General features: G+C 50.3%; 5 protein-coding genes across 5 annotated transcripts; all 5 read left to right on the top strand.

The window, feature by feature from the left end:
• Positions 1-38: 38 nt before the first annotated feature.
• Positions 39-1,229, top strand: HO133_005715 (uncharacterized protein; the record flags this gene model as incomplete). The annotated part of the gene is made up of 1 exon (XM_037296622.1): positions 39-1,229. One exon carries the CDS (start codon positions 39-41, stop codon positions 1,227-1,229), a length of 1,191 nt encoding a protein of 396 aa, XP_037147803.1.
• A 4,094-nt stretch (positions 1,230-5,323) lies between these two features.
• Positions 5,324-6,637, top strand: HO133_005714 (uncharacterized protein; the record flags this gene model as incomplete). The annotated part of the gene is made up of 1 exon (XM_037296621.1): positions 5,324-6,637. One exon carries the CDS (start codon positions 5,324-5,326, stop codon positions 6,635-6,637), a length of 1,314 nt encoding a protein of 437 aa, XP_037147802.1.
• A 645-nt stretch (positions 6,638-7,282) lies between these two features.
• On the top strand, positions 7,283-8,815 carry HO133_005713 (uncharacterized protein; the record flags this gene model as incomplete). The annotated part of the gene is made up of 5 exons (XM_037296620.1): positions 7,283-7,395; positions 7,520-7,652; positions 7,711-7,777; positions 7,828-8,142; positions 8,196-8,815. The coding sequence occupies 5 exons, from the start codon at positions 7,283-7,285 to the stop codon at positions 8,813-8,815; spliced, it is 1,248 nt and encodes a 415-aa protein (XP_037147801.1).
• A 709-nt stretch (positions 8,816-9,524) lies between these two features.
• Positions 9,525-12,311, top strand: HO133_005712 (uncharacterized protein; the record flags this gene model as incomplete). Its single annotated transcript, XM_037296619.1, has 5 exons — positions 9,525-9,552; positions 9,699-9,904; positions 9,959-10,091; positions 10,156-10,207; positions 10,256-12,311. The coding sequence occupies 5 exons, from the start codon at positions 9,525-9,527 to the stop codon at positions 12,309-12,311; spliced, it is 2,475 nt and encodes an 824-aa protein (XP_037147800.1).
• A 446-nt stretch (positions 12,312-12,757) lies between these two features.
• On the top strand, positions 12,758-13,973 carry HO133_005711 (uncharacterized protein; the record flags this gene model as incomplete). Its single annotated transcript, XM_037296618.1, has 4 exons — positions 12,758-12,793; positions 12,849-12,900; positions 12,954-13,054; positions 13,113-13,973. The coding sequence occupies 4 exons, from the start codon at positions 12,758-12,760 to the stop codon at positions 13,971-13,973; spliced, it is 1,050 nt and encodes a 349-aa protein (XP_037147799.1).
• Positions 13,974-14,777: the final 804 nt, after the last annotated feature.

The raw sequence follows: 14,777 nt of genomic DNA, 5'->3' as shown, positions 1-14,777 counted from the left end.
CTGAGCCAAAGGCTAGTCCCGATTACCTTGCAGCCAGTATGGAAGGCCAAAATGGGTACAAAGCCGTTGCATACTTTGTGAATTGGGCCATCTATGGACGATGTCACAACCCACAAGACCTCCCAGCTGACAAGCTCACTCACATTCTCTACGCGTTTGCGAACGTCCGGCCCGATAGCGGTGAAGTCTATCTCACAGATACTTGGTCAGACACAGACAAGCACTATCCAAGCGATTCTTGGAATGATTCTGGGACAAACGTCTATGGCTGCATCAAACAGCTCTTTCTACTAAAGAAGAGACATCGACATCTTAAGGTCCTTCTCTCAATTGGCGGATGGACATACTCCTCTAATTTCGCGCAGCCAGCTTCCACTGTAGCAGGAAGAGCGACGTTTGCCAAGTCTGCGGTGCAATTAGTCAAGGATCTAGGACTCGATGGGCTAGACATTGATTGGGAATATCCCAAAAGCGATAGCGAAGCACAGGACTTTGTCCACTTACTCAAAGAGACTCGAGCCGCTCTTGACTCGGGCAGGTCAAGTCACGAGGAAGGCAAGTATCTGCTCACCATAGCTTGTCCAGCTGGTCCCCAAAACTATGAGAAGATGCATCTCAGAGCCATGGACCAGTATCTCGATTTTTGGAACTTGATGGCGTACGACTACGCTGGCTCGTGGGACAAAAATGCTGGACACCAAGCCAATCTTTTCCCGAGCAAGAACGACCCCGCGAGTACGCCATTTTCGACTTCGGGAGCGCTCGACTACTATGTAAATCAAGGAATTGACAAGTCGAAGATGGTTGTGGGCATGCCGCTTTACGGCCGAGCTTTCACCTCGACGGATGGTCCTGGCAGGCCCTTCTCTGGCACAGGAGAGGGTAGCTGGGAGCAAGGCGTTTGGGACTACAAAGCATTGCCTCACCCCAGTGCACGTGAAGAGATCGATCGTGCAATAGGCGCGAGTTGGAGCTATGATTCGGAGAAGAAGCTTATGGTGAGCTATGATACGAGGCAGATGGCTGAGTACAAGGCTGGTTTCGTTAAAGAGCAGACGCTTGGAGGTGCAATGTGGTGGGAGAGTAGCGGGGATAAGGGTGGCGCAGAAAGCTTGATCGGAGCGGTGAATTCGGTATTCGGAAGAGAGCACATGGATCATAGTAACAACACATTGACATATCCGGAGTCGAAATACGAGAACCTGAGAAACGGATTTCCCGGAGAATAAAGAACAGGTACAGAAGTAGCCTCTGCAAGGCTTAGATTCCTCGCAAGGGGAGACCTCGATGGACTAGAAGGGAATCGCAGAAGAGGAGCTGAGGATGGCGCAGACATGACCTACAATTTCAGTAGAAAAGTTGGAATATTGCAGACATGAGGGTAGAAATACTTTAGTCTATGTTCTCCGGTACTTCAGATTCCCCGTTAAAGTCTGCGTTTACCTTGATACTTTTTGCTGGGGCATCCGAGTGTTGGCTTATGTTGGCTAGCTACTACCCAGTAACATTGGGAAATTTCTGACCGAGTTACGAACTTATGCCATAGATTTTAGCTAACCCCTGTACTAGTACACCCATTCGAGGAGGAGAAGGATGGCGTCTCACGTTCGACGCGACAGACGTATTTGCGCTCATGCATTGTCTTCGCGCCCGTTGTATCCTTATCGATCATTCGACCTCATTTTCCTGCCAACAGACTTGAGACTCTTGTGCAACAACTCAGCCAACATGTATCTCTTTTTGCTTATCCTATCTTGGAAGGCCTCCCTGCTCAGTATCTTCGCTAACCCACTCCAAGTTGACAACAACACCGCCCAGCTATCCTCTTATCTCAACTATCCCAACGACAAGCAAAACTACTTCGACCACAACCCCTTGAAAGACATCTACCACAAAACCATTCTGGAGATTTTCCAGTACTTCTGAACGATCTCTTGACAAGTCCCACTGTCAAACTTCGCGCGCCATGAGATATGATGTTTTCGCGATTTCCGCGGGCCATGGCAGAGCTCCTAGGGAGATTCCTGAAGTGATAGGCGACGTCGACAGTCATCATATATGTGCTACTTATGGCCTCTTGACGCACCGTCCGAGGGCACGTATCGAAGAAGCCAATCGAGACAAATTGCAAGAGATTTCCAACATCCAAGCACCCATCTGGCCAGCTGACGGGAACGACATGAGCACCAGAGAATCTGCGCTCGAAGACCTAAGAAATCTTTGCTCGGCCTACTGTGTCAGTCTTGGCTTGCCTGTGTCTGTCTTTATGACGGCTCCGAGAACTGCTAGCAGAGTGTGGAACGTAGCCCCGCTCAACCAGACCTGTAGGGTCCTACAGACCCTTGCGCCGGCTTGCGTGTACATGGCGGGGCACCCGATAGGATCTTCTCGTCCATTGAGCGAGATGCCTTCTGTTGCAATACGTGAGCCCTGATGAAACCACCGTGGTCTATAGTCTCATGTATACGCAGCGTGAGCGTATCTTACGAGAGCATTAGCTTCGATATATTGGGAGAGATGATATGGAGAGTGCCGTGGCGATGTTGCCGGTTTTTTGAGTGCAGCCTTATGCGGGAGGGGTTGGGGTGCGGTGAGATCAGCGGGAATCTCACAAAAGGGGCTGGAAGTTTGAATTGCAGCAAGTAAGGTAATTCTATGATATCATTTCCACACAAACGAACTACTTGCATACAGTAGCCATGCTAGCTCAATCCTCTCAGCCCTTCTCGGGCCCTGCTCCTTTCGTCCCAGGCATGGCGAGAGAGTCGTTCATGTCGTTGACCATTCGCACTGCCTTGGCGTAATACGCCGGAGCTGTCATGCCGCAATGAATGATAGCAAGCCAATTACTCCGAGTGGAGAAAGCCCCGGAGATTCCGTTGATCGTTGCCATCTCGTTGTGCGTTGTTGTGACTTAATTAGTCAAGCGTTGCACAGTCGTAAATCCTCCAAGTCGGAGGCTCCTTTTCTCTAGTCTTTGTCCAGTTGAGGCAATATAGTAGCTTGTAGGATACTACAAGAACTGGGATGCGCTTTGAGATGGATGGACGGTAGAGCGTAGTGCACCGGAGCAAAAGAGTGGACCATTCACTTGTCAAGGTCTATTTGCATCGGATAGGAGTCTCAAGCGAACGGTGCACATATTTCGGCAGGGACGACAACGAATTGGCTGACCAATGTCCAAACATGAATCACTGCTTCTGTACAGCCAGCCCTTTTCGATGTTGTTCATGTGCACGACTCGCCCTGATCTTCCTTAGAGCCATCTCCTACCCCTCCTGCGCCTTCCCAACCTCATCCATACCTATATCGTACTTCTCCACTTCACACGCTGCATTCGACCGGCCGCCCCGTACTCTTTCAAAGAGTCCCCGATTCCAAATTCTCCATCCGCTGACGCTGAAATGTAGTCGGCGACTTTCATCCAACATGGTAAGGGCGAGACTCTTTCACTCATCGCATGGAGACCATCCTCCCCTTCCCTCTTCACCCTGGAGCCCCACGCATCTACATTCTCTCACTCGAATTAAGCTATACCTTCCATAGCCCCTTATCGATGTCACCAGCGTCTTAACACACCACTCATGCTACCAATGTACTAGTACAACGCGGCCTCAATGACAGGAAAGAGAAGTCCGGCATCTTTTGCAAGTGGGAGAACTGGAGTAGTGGTTTGCGATGGGAGGAGCAGCTATTGGAGATTGAATCCACTACGCTTGAAGGGTTTTCGGCTACAGGGGTGATATGTCCTTGAGCTATGCAAGAAAAGAGGTTTAGACTTGAGGTGGAAGAGATCTTCGTTGAGACTAGTCTAGCTGGAAGTAACTATCCATAGTGCCAGAGACACCTCTTCAAGGTGATATCGAGAGTAAAATGAATGCACAGTGTTCGTGGATAATGAACATCAGAACTGAGGGTGAGTTTTTTTTCATGGGGTCCACATCAGTGAACGTACAATAGTAAGATTCTCCACTTCTATCATCTAGCTAGCCCATCTATACTACCTAAAACCATTCACCGCCGGCCATCAGACCATTACAAATCTCCAAGGAGCGGGACAGGTTTTACACGCAGGCATTTTATAGACTCCACAAGCAGCTCCTGCACCAATGTAATAGGGGACATGCGAGGAAGGCGGCGACGAGTGTTGCTGCGATTACATTTCCGAAAATCATGCCTTGTGGTAATGGGAAGGACGGGGTTGTTAGATGTCATGTTTCTAGGGCCGCTGCTAGTGGTGCAGGCGGTGAGCGTGATGTTGTTCATCGTGCCTTCCCTCACAAAATGGGATGGAGGGTGTGCGGTTTGGAGCGTGTCCATTGATTTGAGTATGAAGGATCGTCCTGCTCTTCCATCCGGAGGTAAGGGGAAAAGGGGTCTGTATTATACGGACTGCTGGGCATCATACCCGTGCGCGCATTCCCCGAGAACGGTATACTGAACATTAGCCATTTGCTTTCTCGAAGCATATCTAGTCACTGCTGGGGCCAGGCTGGGAGGTCCTTAGGCCAGAACTTCGGCTTTCCGGTCCAACATGAGCGAATTGCTCCATATGCGACTCAAAGTTGAATCCATTCCCTTTGTTTCGAAGAGGGAATTGAGGTCCTTGGCATGCTTGGCTTCGTACTTGACCCATTTAGGCAAACTATCAAAGAAATGCAATAAAATGAATTTTTGGAGAGAATTGGGATGAGAAGGTTATCTGAGTCAGAAGAAAAAGTCGAATATTTCTAAAGTGTACATAGCATATGAGGGAACGGGAAATATCATTTCTTCTGCACAATAAGAGACCTTCACAATTCTCGCCAAATACAACAGAGATCCTTACTTGAGACAAGATAGCATTCACCGCACATCTTCATCAGCATCTTCTTCTCTAGCTTCCTGTTAGCAATCATCATTCATCAGCATAGGTCCCACGTTGAGCATTGTCGCCATTACTTCAGAACTTTTCCCAAACACTGAAAAAGCTTCTCACCACAACAGTAAGTCTATCTCGATTACTTACGCGATCAGGATATATAAAAAAAAATGTACGCACACATGGAGAGGTTTCGACTCAAGAATACTAAATCTCGTCAGCTACCTCAGCCATCGCCAAATTTCCTCAACGACACTTATCGACCCAAGCTCTTTGAGATCATCACACAACCGGACTACCTCATCACCAGGCGTTGACTCAACACTTCACCAGTAAGGTACTTGACTTATTTCAAGTAAGGCTCTTCATCCCAAACGTCTGCTCACACGATTTTGAGATCCAAGACCTGACCTCTTGTGTAGCAAACATACTACTTCGCCTTGCTCTTAGCATATCGCAGCGATGGCACTGCGTCTGCGTGACTTCATAGATAGGGAGTCCTCGACAGAGACACCAGTTGCCGAGCCCTCAATTTGGACATCCCACGACATTTTCCAAGCGGCAAATGCCGCCAGCGTGCGCGATTCCGATGGAGAAGATCCATACGGGCCCCAGCCGAAGCGATTCATGCAGACCGAACACCAAAAGAGACAGCTTGCACGAGATCTTGAAACAAGGAGGATGGCTTGGACAATGAGAAAGATGAAAAAGGATCATAAGGCAAACCATCAGCGACGGAAGAAACAGAAGCAGCGCCCTTCCCCTTTCGAAAAGCTGCCTTCCGATTTGGTCTTGAAGTTGATGCAACACATCCACCTGCGGAACATTTCCGAATTGATCAATAGTAGCGCAATCAACCAAAGCATCTTCAAAGCGAATCAAACCGCAATCTTCCGCGGTATAGAGATCGAGCAATTCCGAGAATGGAAGTGGCTCTTTGGAGACAGCAAATATAGGACTTCGGCACAAGCACAACACTTAAAGGATGCCATCATCTCAGAGAACTATTGCCACGACCCTGGAGCGCATGGCTGGGCGTACGACGAGCAGCTCCTCGAAATCCTGCGAATGATCGACAACAACGAGTTCACCGGCGTGCGGAATGTCATGTTCCTCCAAGACATGCAAGACCGTGTGGATGTGGATATCAATGCGACCGAGTCATACACAAAGACGAAGATAGCGAGACGGACTGCGATATGCCTGAGAAGTCTTAGTTTCGGACGACCGGGCATCGTGGAGGAGAAGGAGCGGACCGAGTACAGGCCACTGGTCGATGCGCTTATACTGCCATGGGAGGCACGATCTCAGCTTGTCAACGAACAACCAGGTAGCATACAAGCAGAGATTCGATCAATTCTCAACATTGTGATTGAGAAAATTTACCACACACTCCAGCATGTGGTGAGGCTCTGGTCATGGCAGTATTACAATAGTCCTGGGGAGCACCTGAAGCCTCAAGCAGTGAAGAAGTGGATGTCAAAGGTGGTGACAGGACTCATCCTCGAGTCGGTGATGCCACAATGGCGCGCAGAGATTATAAGTCCCTCGCAAGTTTCGTGCTTCATCTGGAAGGATTCTCGAATGGACCTAGCCGGCGACCTAGTGAAAGTGTTGAACGAGCACGATATTGGAAAGGAGGACGCGATTCAGGCGGTCAAGAATGGTGTGGAGTTTGGGAAGAGGATCGGACTGGATGTTGGAAGGTTATTGGACGGGACCATGGCAGGAGAATATATTGACATTTTCGGCGAGGAAGAGGCTATTTTTCAGTAAATTTGAATAGCTTTTCAGGCCAATGCAAGTTTTGTTCTCTAGATCTGCACAAATAAGTAAGTTATGGGTTTTGATTGGAGCGGGCTAATCTTTTTGAACAAGCAACATCCTGGACATGATTAGCATCTCTTATTCTTTTCAGGGGTTAGAAGTCAAGAGTCAGGAGTCAGGAGTCAGAAGCTGAAGAGGAGCTGAAGCCATTCAAGGTTGGAAAAGTGACGGGTATAAGCTAAGGTACTTTAAGCTAGAAAGGTGTTGGACAGCGCGATCGGGAGACTAGTGCGCCTTTTTGGGCTGAACCAGAACAGTGTCGGACCCCTGCTCAGCCCTACCATTCGGCCATTCGTTTCCCCACCACCTTTCCATTTCCATTTCCACCGTTTCAAACCCACAGCTGTGTCACATAGCCTCGCTGATCCCTTGCTACTTGTTAATAATATATATCCAGCGGTGTCCGTGGCATCTGCCACTTTCTGAACTCCTGTCCTTTTCTACTCATAGCCAAGCTTGCTTTCACACCTCCCTTCCAGTGACACGCGCGACACACAACTAGCCTTGGCCATACCGCATCCGAAAGATATAAGCGCACAATCTTTCCCATCGTTTGCCTTTTGCCGACTATTTAACTAGTCACACTGGGACAATATGGCTGACCTTCAAGGCCGCAAAGTCTTCAAGGTCTTCAATCAAGACTTCATTGTCGACGAGCGATACAACGTAACAAAGGAGCTGGGGCAGGGAGCTTATGGCATAGTGTGGTATGTCACTCAGTCCTTTCGTCATTGATCTCTGGTATCCAAGGATGCTGCATTGTCCTCGAGCACTACGCTGGGCCATCCTGCTCGGGAGGTTCCAGTGGATCTGCTAACCCTCAGCTCACAGCGCGGCCACCAACAACCATACCGGTGAAGGTGTCGCAATCAAGAAAGTCACCAATGTTTTCAGCAAGAAGATCCTTGCAAAGCGGGCTTTGCGTGAGATCAAGCTTCTACAGCACTTCCGAGGTCACCGCAATGTAAGAGTGTCGTCGAAAAGTTCGACTTTCTGACAGCAGTGCTGACGGACCTGTCAAGATAACATGCCTCTACGATATGGACATCCCTCGGCCGGACAACTTCAATGAGACGTATCTCTATGAAGGCAGGTGGACAAATTGAGCCCATAGCGAGCTCCCTACTGACTCTACCTAGAACTTATGGAGTGTGATCTGGCAGCAATCATCAGATCTGGCCAACCTCTGACCGATGCCCATTTTCAGTCTTTTATCTATCAAATCCTGTGCGGCTTGAAGTACATTCACTCAGCGAACGTCCTCCACCGAGATCTTAAGCCAGGCAACTTGTTGGTCAACGCAGACTGTGAGCTGAAGATCTGTGACTTTGGTCTTGCAAGAGGCTTTTCCATGGATCCAGAAGAGAACGCAGGCTACATGACCGAATACGTCGCCACAAGATGGTATCGGGCACCGGAAATCATGTTGAGCTTTCAAAGTTATACTAAAGCAAGTGTGTTTCTCCATGCCTCCTGCACCTAGAGCCGATCCAGCTAATCAGAGTAGTCGATGTCTGGTCTATTGGCTGCATTCTTGCCGAGCTGCTGGGTGGCCGACCTTTCTTCAAAGGAAGAGATTACGTGGACCAGCTGAACCAAATTCTCCACTATCTCGGAACTCCGAACGAAGAAACACTGTCACGGATTGGATCGCCTCGAGCACAAGAGTATGTCCGCAATCTACCTTACATGCCCAAAGTGCCCTTCCTGCGGCTCTTCTCGAACGCCAACCCCGATGCTTTGGATTTATTGGATAAGATGCTGGCTTTCGATCCATCCGCTCGAATCTCTGTCGAGGAAGCGCTTGAGCACCGCTACTTGCATATCTGGCACGATGCCTCGGATGAGCCCTCCTGTGCAACGACGTTCGACTTCCACTTTGAAGTCGTAGAGGATGTGCCTGAGATGAGGAAAATGATCCTTGCCGAAGTGGCTCGATTCAGACAGCAAGTGCGCGTACAGCAACCGCAGCAGCAAATGAGTGGGCAGATCAATGTGCCTATTCCCGAAAACGCCAATCAATGGTCTCATGAGGACCCAAGGCCTCAGGAAGCAGCACACTCACAGCAAATGCATGGCATGGAACTTGAACAGGAGCTGCAAGGAGGACTGGACGCGATGCACTAGCTCTCAGCTTGCAAAGGTTCACGGCAGAGGTTGGATAGGGTTTCATTCTTTTCGAAATGCGGCATCTAGGCGGCGGCAAATGTTCAGCAAATTTTTGATCCGCCTTTTCGCAAGAGACTCTCACGGTTTGACGCACAGAATTTACCGCTAGCCTTCTTTTTAGATGTACTTGGATACGTGGACCGGGAGTCTGCGGGGTGCCTTGTTCCTAGCTTTAACATCAATGCAGCTTTCCATGATTATCTGTACTTATCATCAGAGCTGGGAAGTACATGTAGATAGCAAGTCTTCGAATATTCTCATCGAAGCCTCTCGTAGTCTCGAAGCCTGGTATGGTCTGGGCATGACTTTCCATGATCGAGAGATGGCGCTAGCGTATCAGTGTCTTGGCAGCCCTATTTACCCCACCAAGATAGAAAGTGACCCATCCATCGCCGGGCTGCCTCATCTCTCCTCGACAACTTCCTGCTTCCCTCGACGGTCATGAACAATATACATTCTCCTTGATAGGACAGTACTCCAATACCGCGGACAAAGAGTCCGTTATACTGACTACCAAGCCTGTGTGTTGAGAAGTTTCGGGCCGGCAATCGAGTCACACTCGTCATCTCGCCAAGTCAGTGTTAACCGTGCTCCTCGCAACCTGGCCTGAAAAGCTTTCGAGCTGCAACAACATATGCTGACTGAGATCTCTGGCTGGTAGTAGTACATGGAAATGTCTAACAACAATATGGAGGGTAAGTCGCTCCTTCATATCCCTCCGACATCGTGGATGAGCCTCGCCGACAGGTTGAGATGGTGATCCTTTTCCGATTTCTGCCCGCACACAGCACCCGAAAAGCGACTTCTGACTCTTACTTGATGCTGACACATCGGTACACAGTCAAAATTACTTTGGTACCGCTCGGACGAGATGAGAAGCAAAACCACCGGACTATTGCAGTCACCCCAGATAACCTATCCGTCAGCGTTGGCCGAGCTTCCAAGAACCCCAGCAAAGGGCTCCTTGCTGCTCCAGACAATGCATGGTTTGAATATCCGATCCTATCAAGGACCCATGCAAAATTCACAGCTTCTTGTAACCAGCAGGTGAGTCAACACTGCCGACTGTAATAAGAATGAAATGCTAAGATCACAATGCAGGAAATCTACCTACAAGACTGCGGATCAACCCATGGCACCTACATAGACAAGCAGAGGTTGGAGGCTGGGGTGGAATTTGCTGTGGTAGACGGAGAGGTCATCACATTCGGCCAGAGAGTTACAAGCGGAGCAGGTGGGTCCTCCTTTCCACCAGCAAACGCTTCTAAGATGCCATTTGGTTTATTCACTCTCTATAGTCACATACCCAGCCAAAGATTTCCGTGTTCATTCGAGGTGGGAATCTCGCAGGTTGGTCCCTCATCTCTGTCTAGCAATTTTGTGGCTGATATAGTATAGTGAGGTGCATGACAGCCACTCCACTACAGTCATGGAGGCTCAAAGACTAGTGCATACGGCTTCCATCAGTCGCCCTCCCTTCACTAATGACTTTGACCACTCCTCCGAACCATCTCGAGAGGGTTCCGTTCAGATCGTCGATTCCCACCGTCATACTTTCTCCGTTCCATCTACGGATGATGAAGTCGACTCGGAGGATGAAGAAGAAGAAGAGGTACAAATCGCGTCGTCCGTCCAAGGCGATGAAGAAGAGGTTTCTGCAGCCACCACACCCGATCGTCAAGCCGTTGGAAAAGCATACAACAACACCGAAGGCGAAGCTCAAAGCTCTAAAACTGGGCCAGCGCCCGGCGAGACGCGCGGTCTCAACCTAAAAGGCCCCAGCTTGCGAGATCTTTTGACCGAGACTTCCAAAGATGGTACATCTCAGGAGAACCCTATTAACCTCGAAGGTGTATGTACCGATGTTACTGATGTGGATACCGAGAGCGAAGATGACGGCCCGGACGTCTTACCGTTTTACGAACCTTCAAAAGCTGATCAGCCGAACCGATCAAGGGTCTGGGATGACCCGCAAGTTGCTCCTCAAACGTCTGCTGTGACAATGCCGACAATGATGAGTGTAGCCCAGAAACAGAGCGATCGGGACTCGGAGACTCAGAGACACCGCATCATCCCTGAGACCCAGGCCAAGATGGCTAGTGAGGATGAAGCAAGAGGACACGAACCAACGAACGTTCTTGCTGACTCGACTGCTGGGGCCACCGATGGCTTCGACAGCGAGGATGACGACGGGTTTGATTATGATCCAGATTTCTTCGACGAAAACTTGGAGCCTTTCCCTGAGCCTTCAATCCTCAATGTTGGAATACCAAACAGCTCTAAGCCCAAAGTCACTTTCCAAGTCGGCAGTGAAAAACCGCATTACACAACGCTAACGCCTCCATTCGATGAATTTCGTCCTCCTCATCTTAGTGATCTCAGCGTTAGCGACGCCATCGACGTAAGCCAGCCTGCCGGGCCGTCCTCCGCATGGGCTCAGCGGGCACCCAGTCCATCAGATGCGGCACTAGCTAGAAAGGCGAGCGACCCAAAAACGAGCTTAGGTCGAGACATCCTTGATAATTTTCCTGTCTCCCAATGGCCTGCGGCCGCCAAGACCACTCACTCTCATTCCACGGAGCATGCTCTAGGCAATACAGCATCTCGCGAAGAACCTATTGGAGCATACTCCTGGCCAGAGCTCCAGAGCCCGGAACCTCGCTTATACGATCAGGGACCGTTCAGCAGTCAGCCAAAGGTTACGGTACCCACACCCCGCTCGCCAAAGCCAGGCCATGTAAAGAATCAGCACAAGAAGCCGACCGTCACATGGGCTGACCCCCATGAAGAGAACGGCGACATGATCATGAATGCCGATTGTTTTTCCCGGACCGGAAAGCAAGCATCCAAGATCACGATTCCAAGTCTTGTCGAGAATTACCTTGCTGAGAATCCTAGGTCTTTCAAGAGGAAATATGGAGGAATGAATGGGAGCGATGACGTTGAAGCTACACCCAACACACCTAAACCAAGTCCGCCCGTGACACGCATCTCTGGCTCCAAGAGGACTTTCGCAGAGGCAAATTCCGAGGCCGTCTTTTCACCCTATTCCCTTCACAGACTGCGATCACACGTCGACCCCACTGATTTCATGTGGCAATCCGGTGAAGATAATACCACGCAGCGTCAACTCGGACTCGTAGATCGAGACACTCCTCTACCTGACGCTCAGCCTAGGGAAAACATCTTTCAGACTCCCACCGCCTCTATATCTCAAGGGAGTGCTGCTGAGCCCGCTGTCGGCTCAGCATCAATCACGACGACCGTTCAAGGCGATGACATTGAAGGACCAGCTCGTAAGAAGGCCAGGAAGTCATCGCCGTCGCCTGGAGGTATTGGCAAGTTCGTGATGGGCGTGGGCTTCGGCTTGCTGGGTGCTGCTGCTGCATTCATTGCCACTATCCCTGCTTCCGTATACGAGGAAGCCCTTCGAGAATTCGGCAATGCCGCCTGAAGGGATTGCAGAGGTCTACCATTGACGTCGATATACCATTTCTTTCATGTGGCTATCGGCGCGGATGGATCAGGGTAGTCGGAGGACGCTACGGTTCAGAGTTCAGAGATGGAGTTTGGTGCGTGTCTCAGGGAATATATCTGCTTAAGCTGGCAACAGTGACCTAGGATGGGGCTGGGGTGATTGGCTTTATCTTTTTTATCTTCTCATCAGCTTATGGCAATATCATGTAATGGCTCCCCTTCATTGCCGAAAAAAGTACCTTAGGCTAGTGAGAATTAGGCACTTAGGTACGTTAGCTCGCTGCGAAAAGACGTCAGTGACGTCACAGTGGTGCGAAAATCAACATGAATAATAATACAACCTCCCCAAGCCTTTATTACACCTCATCACATACCAATTTGTATACACAAACTTTGCGACATCTACCAATACCACCCTCTATAATGGCTGTCGAATCTAAATATGAGCCTAAGGATATGGTACATTATGCGGTCCGCACCTTATAATGCAGCCGGCGATACTGATTTGACACAGGTCTTCCGCCACCTCGGGCCAACCGGCCTCAAGGTCTCAATTTTGTCTCTTGGTATGAGCGGGCAATATCCTACCTCACACAGACGATTCTGACAGCCGTTCCAGGTGGCTGGCTTACCTACGGTGGCACACAGAAGGGAAACATAGTGAAGGAGTGCTTGCAAGCTGCCTGGGATCATGGCGTCAATACTTTTGATACCGCTGAGGTACATTTGTCTTAGTTCGCCAGAGCACTCAATGCATGCACGCTAACTCGGACTATAGGTCTACGCCAACGGCCAGTCCGAGCTCGAAATGGGCAGTGCCCTCAAAGAACTCGCCTGGCCCCGCGACGAATATGTTCTCATCACCAAAGTGTTCTTTGGCACCGGCCGCAAGGAACCCAATACCCGCGGTCTCTCCAAGAAACATGTCGTCGAAGGGTTAAAGAGCTCGCTGGCAAGGCTACAGCAGCCATACGTTGACGTGGTGTTTGCGCACAGGCCTGATTATGCTACACCTATGAAGGAGATCGTGGAGGGCTTTACACAGGCTATCAGGAACCTGAACCTGGCATACTATTGGGGCACGAGCGAGTGGTCTGCTGTGCAGATCATGGAGGCCACGCAGATTGCGGAGAAATTCAACCTCATTGCTCCTATCGCTGAGCAGCCGCAGTACAACGCTTTCCACCGCGAGCGCTTCGAGGTCGAATATGCCCCGCTGTTCGACCAGTTCAAGTACGGCACTACGATCTGGTCACCGCTGGCTAGTGGACTGTTGACGGGCAAATATAATGATGGCATCCCAGAAGGTTCTCGCTTCCACAACCACAAGGACTTCTTTGACAGCAAAATCAAACAGCTGGAATCTCCCGAGGGCAAAGCACAGATTGAAAAGGTCAAAAAATTAACCACAGTCGCTGAGAAGCTGGGAGGCTCTGCATCGCAGCTTGCGCTCGCTTGGGCGGCGAAGAACGAGAATGTCAGCACGGTTATCTTGGGCGCCACGAAGCCGGAGCAGATCGTCGATAATTGCAAGGCGCTGAGTGTGTTGGCGAAGCTGACGCCCGAGTACATGGAGGAGATTGAACAGATCTTAGAAAATAAACCCGCAGGGCCGAGCAAGTTTGGGCGCGAGAGGTAGGTATGTGGTCCACCAGCTATCCATCGTTCGCTACAGTGATAGGATTGCTCACGAAGCATAGACGCATTGTCAATGAGAAGAGGCGGCGGGCCAAGTTGTAGATAGACCGATACAATCTTTGGTTTTCCTGTCTCAACACATCGCTCCAGATCCTACCATGAGCAATCTGCTCGTCGTTGCCTTGGCATGACTCTCAATGCTCAGCTACTTTGAATTTGAAGACAGTCTCCCACTACATCCCGCGAAAGCTTCCCCTTATCCGGAGAACATATATACAATCATCGCCCGTTCCTACACACCGAACCCTTGACCCCCACCTCAACCTCCTAACCCGACAGCCCAACCGCCCTCCGCCCCACCCTTCAAACTCCCAACACTCATACCACCACCAGCCACCTCCCCCGGGCACCCATCTCCCGCCTCCACCCCATCATACCCGCCACCGGCCTCGGCGCCACCTCTTCGCCTCCGCTCTCAAGCGGCCCATCCGTGCACATCCGTAGGATTTGCATCCGTGCAGATGGGCGGACTGCCATCATCATCATTATCTGTATGTTGTCGTGATTGTTAGGAATCAACACGCGAGTGGTTCGCCTCCGCGATTAACGGGGGTCCGAGTCAGGGCCGTTCGTTGTAGAAGAAAAGCTCGCGGTCAGGGGTCGAGATGGAGGGGCGATGCCGGTGGTAGATGACGGAGGGTGTAGATTGGGGTTGAGAATATGTAGGCGAGGCTGGATGTTGATGTTAGCCCCCCCCCTTCTTTCCACCTTCTTTCCACCTTCTACGGATGTATATAAATAAAGA

Source organism: Letharia lupina, assembly GCF_014066315.1.
Source record: "Letharia lupina isolate WasteWater1 chromosome Unknown contig_22, whole genome shotgun sequence".
Taxonomy (NCBI): Eukaryota; Fungi; Ascomycota; class Lecanoromycetes; order Lecanorales; family Parmeliaceae; genus Letharia; species Letharia lupina.
Note: the sequence above shows the minus strand (reverse complement) of the source record. Positions and strands in the feature narration are given on the sequence as shown.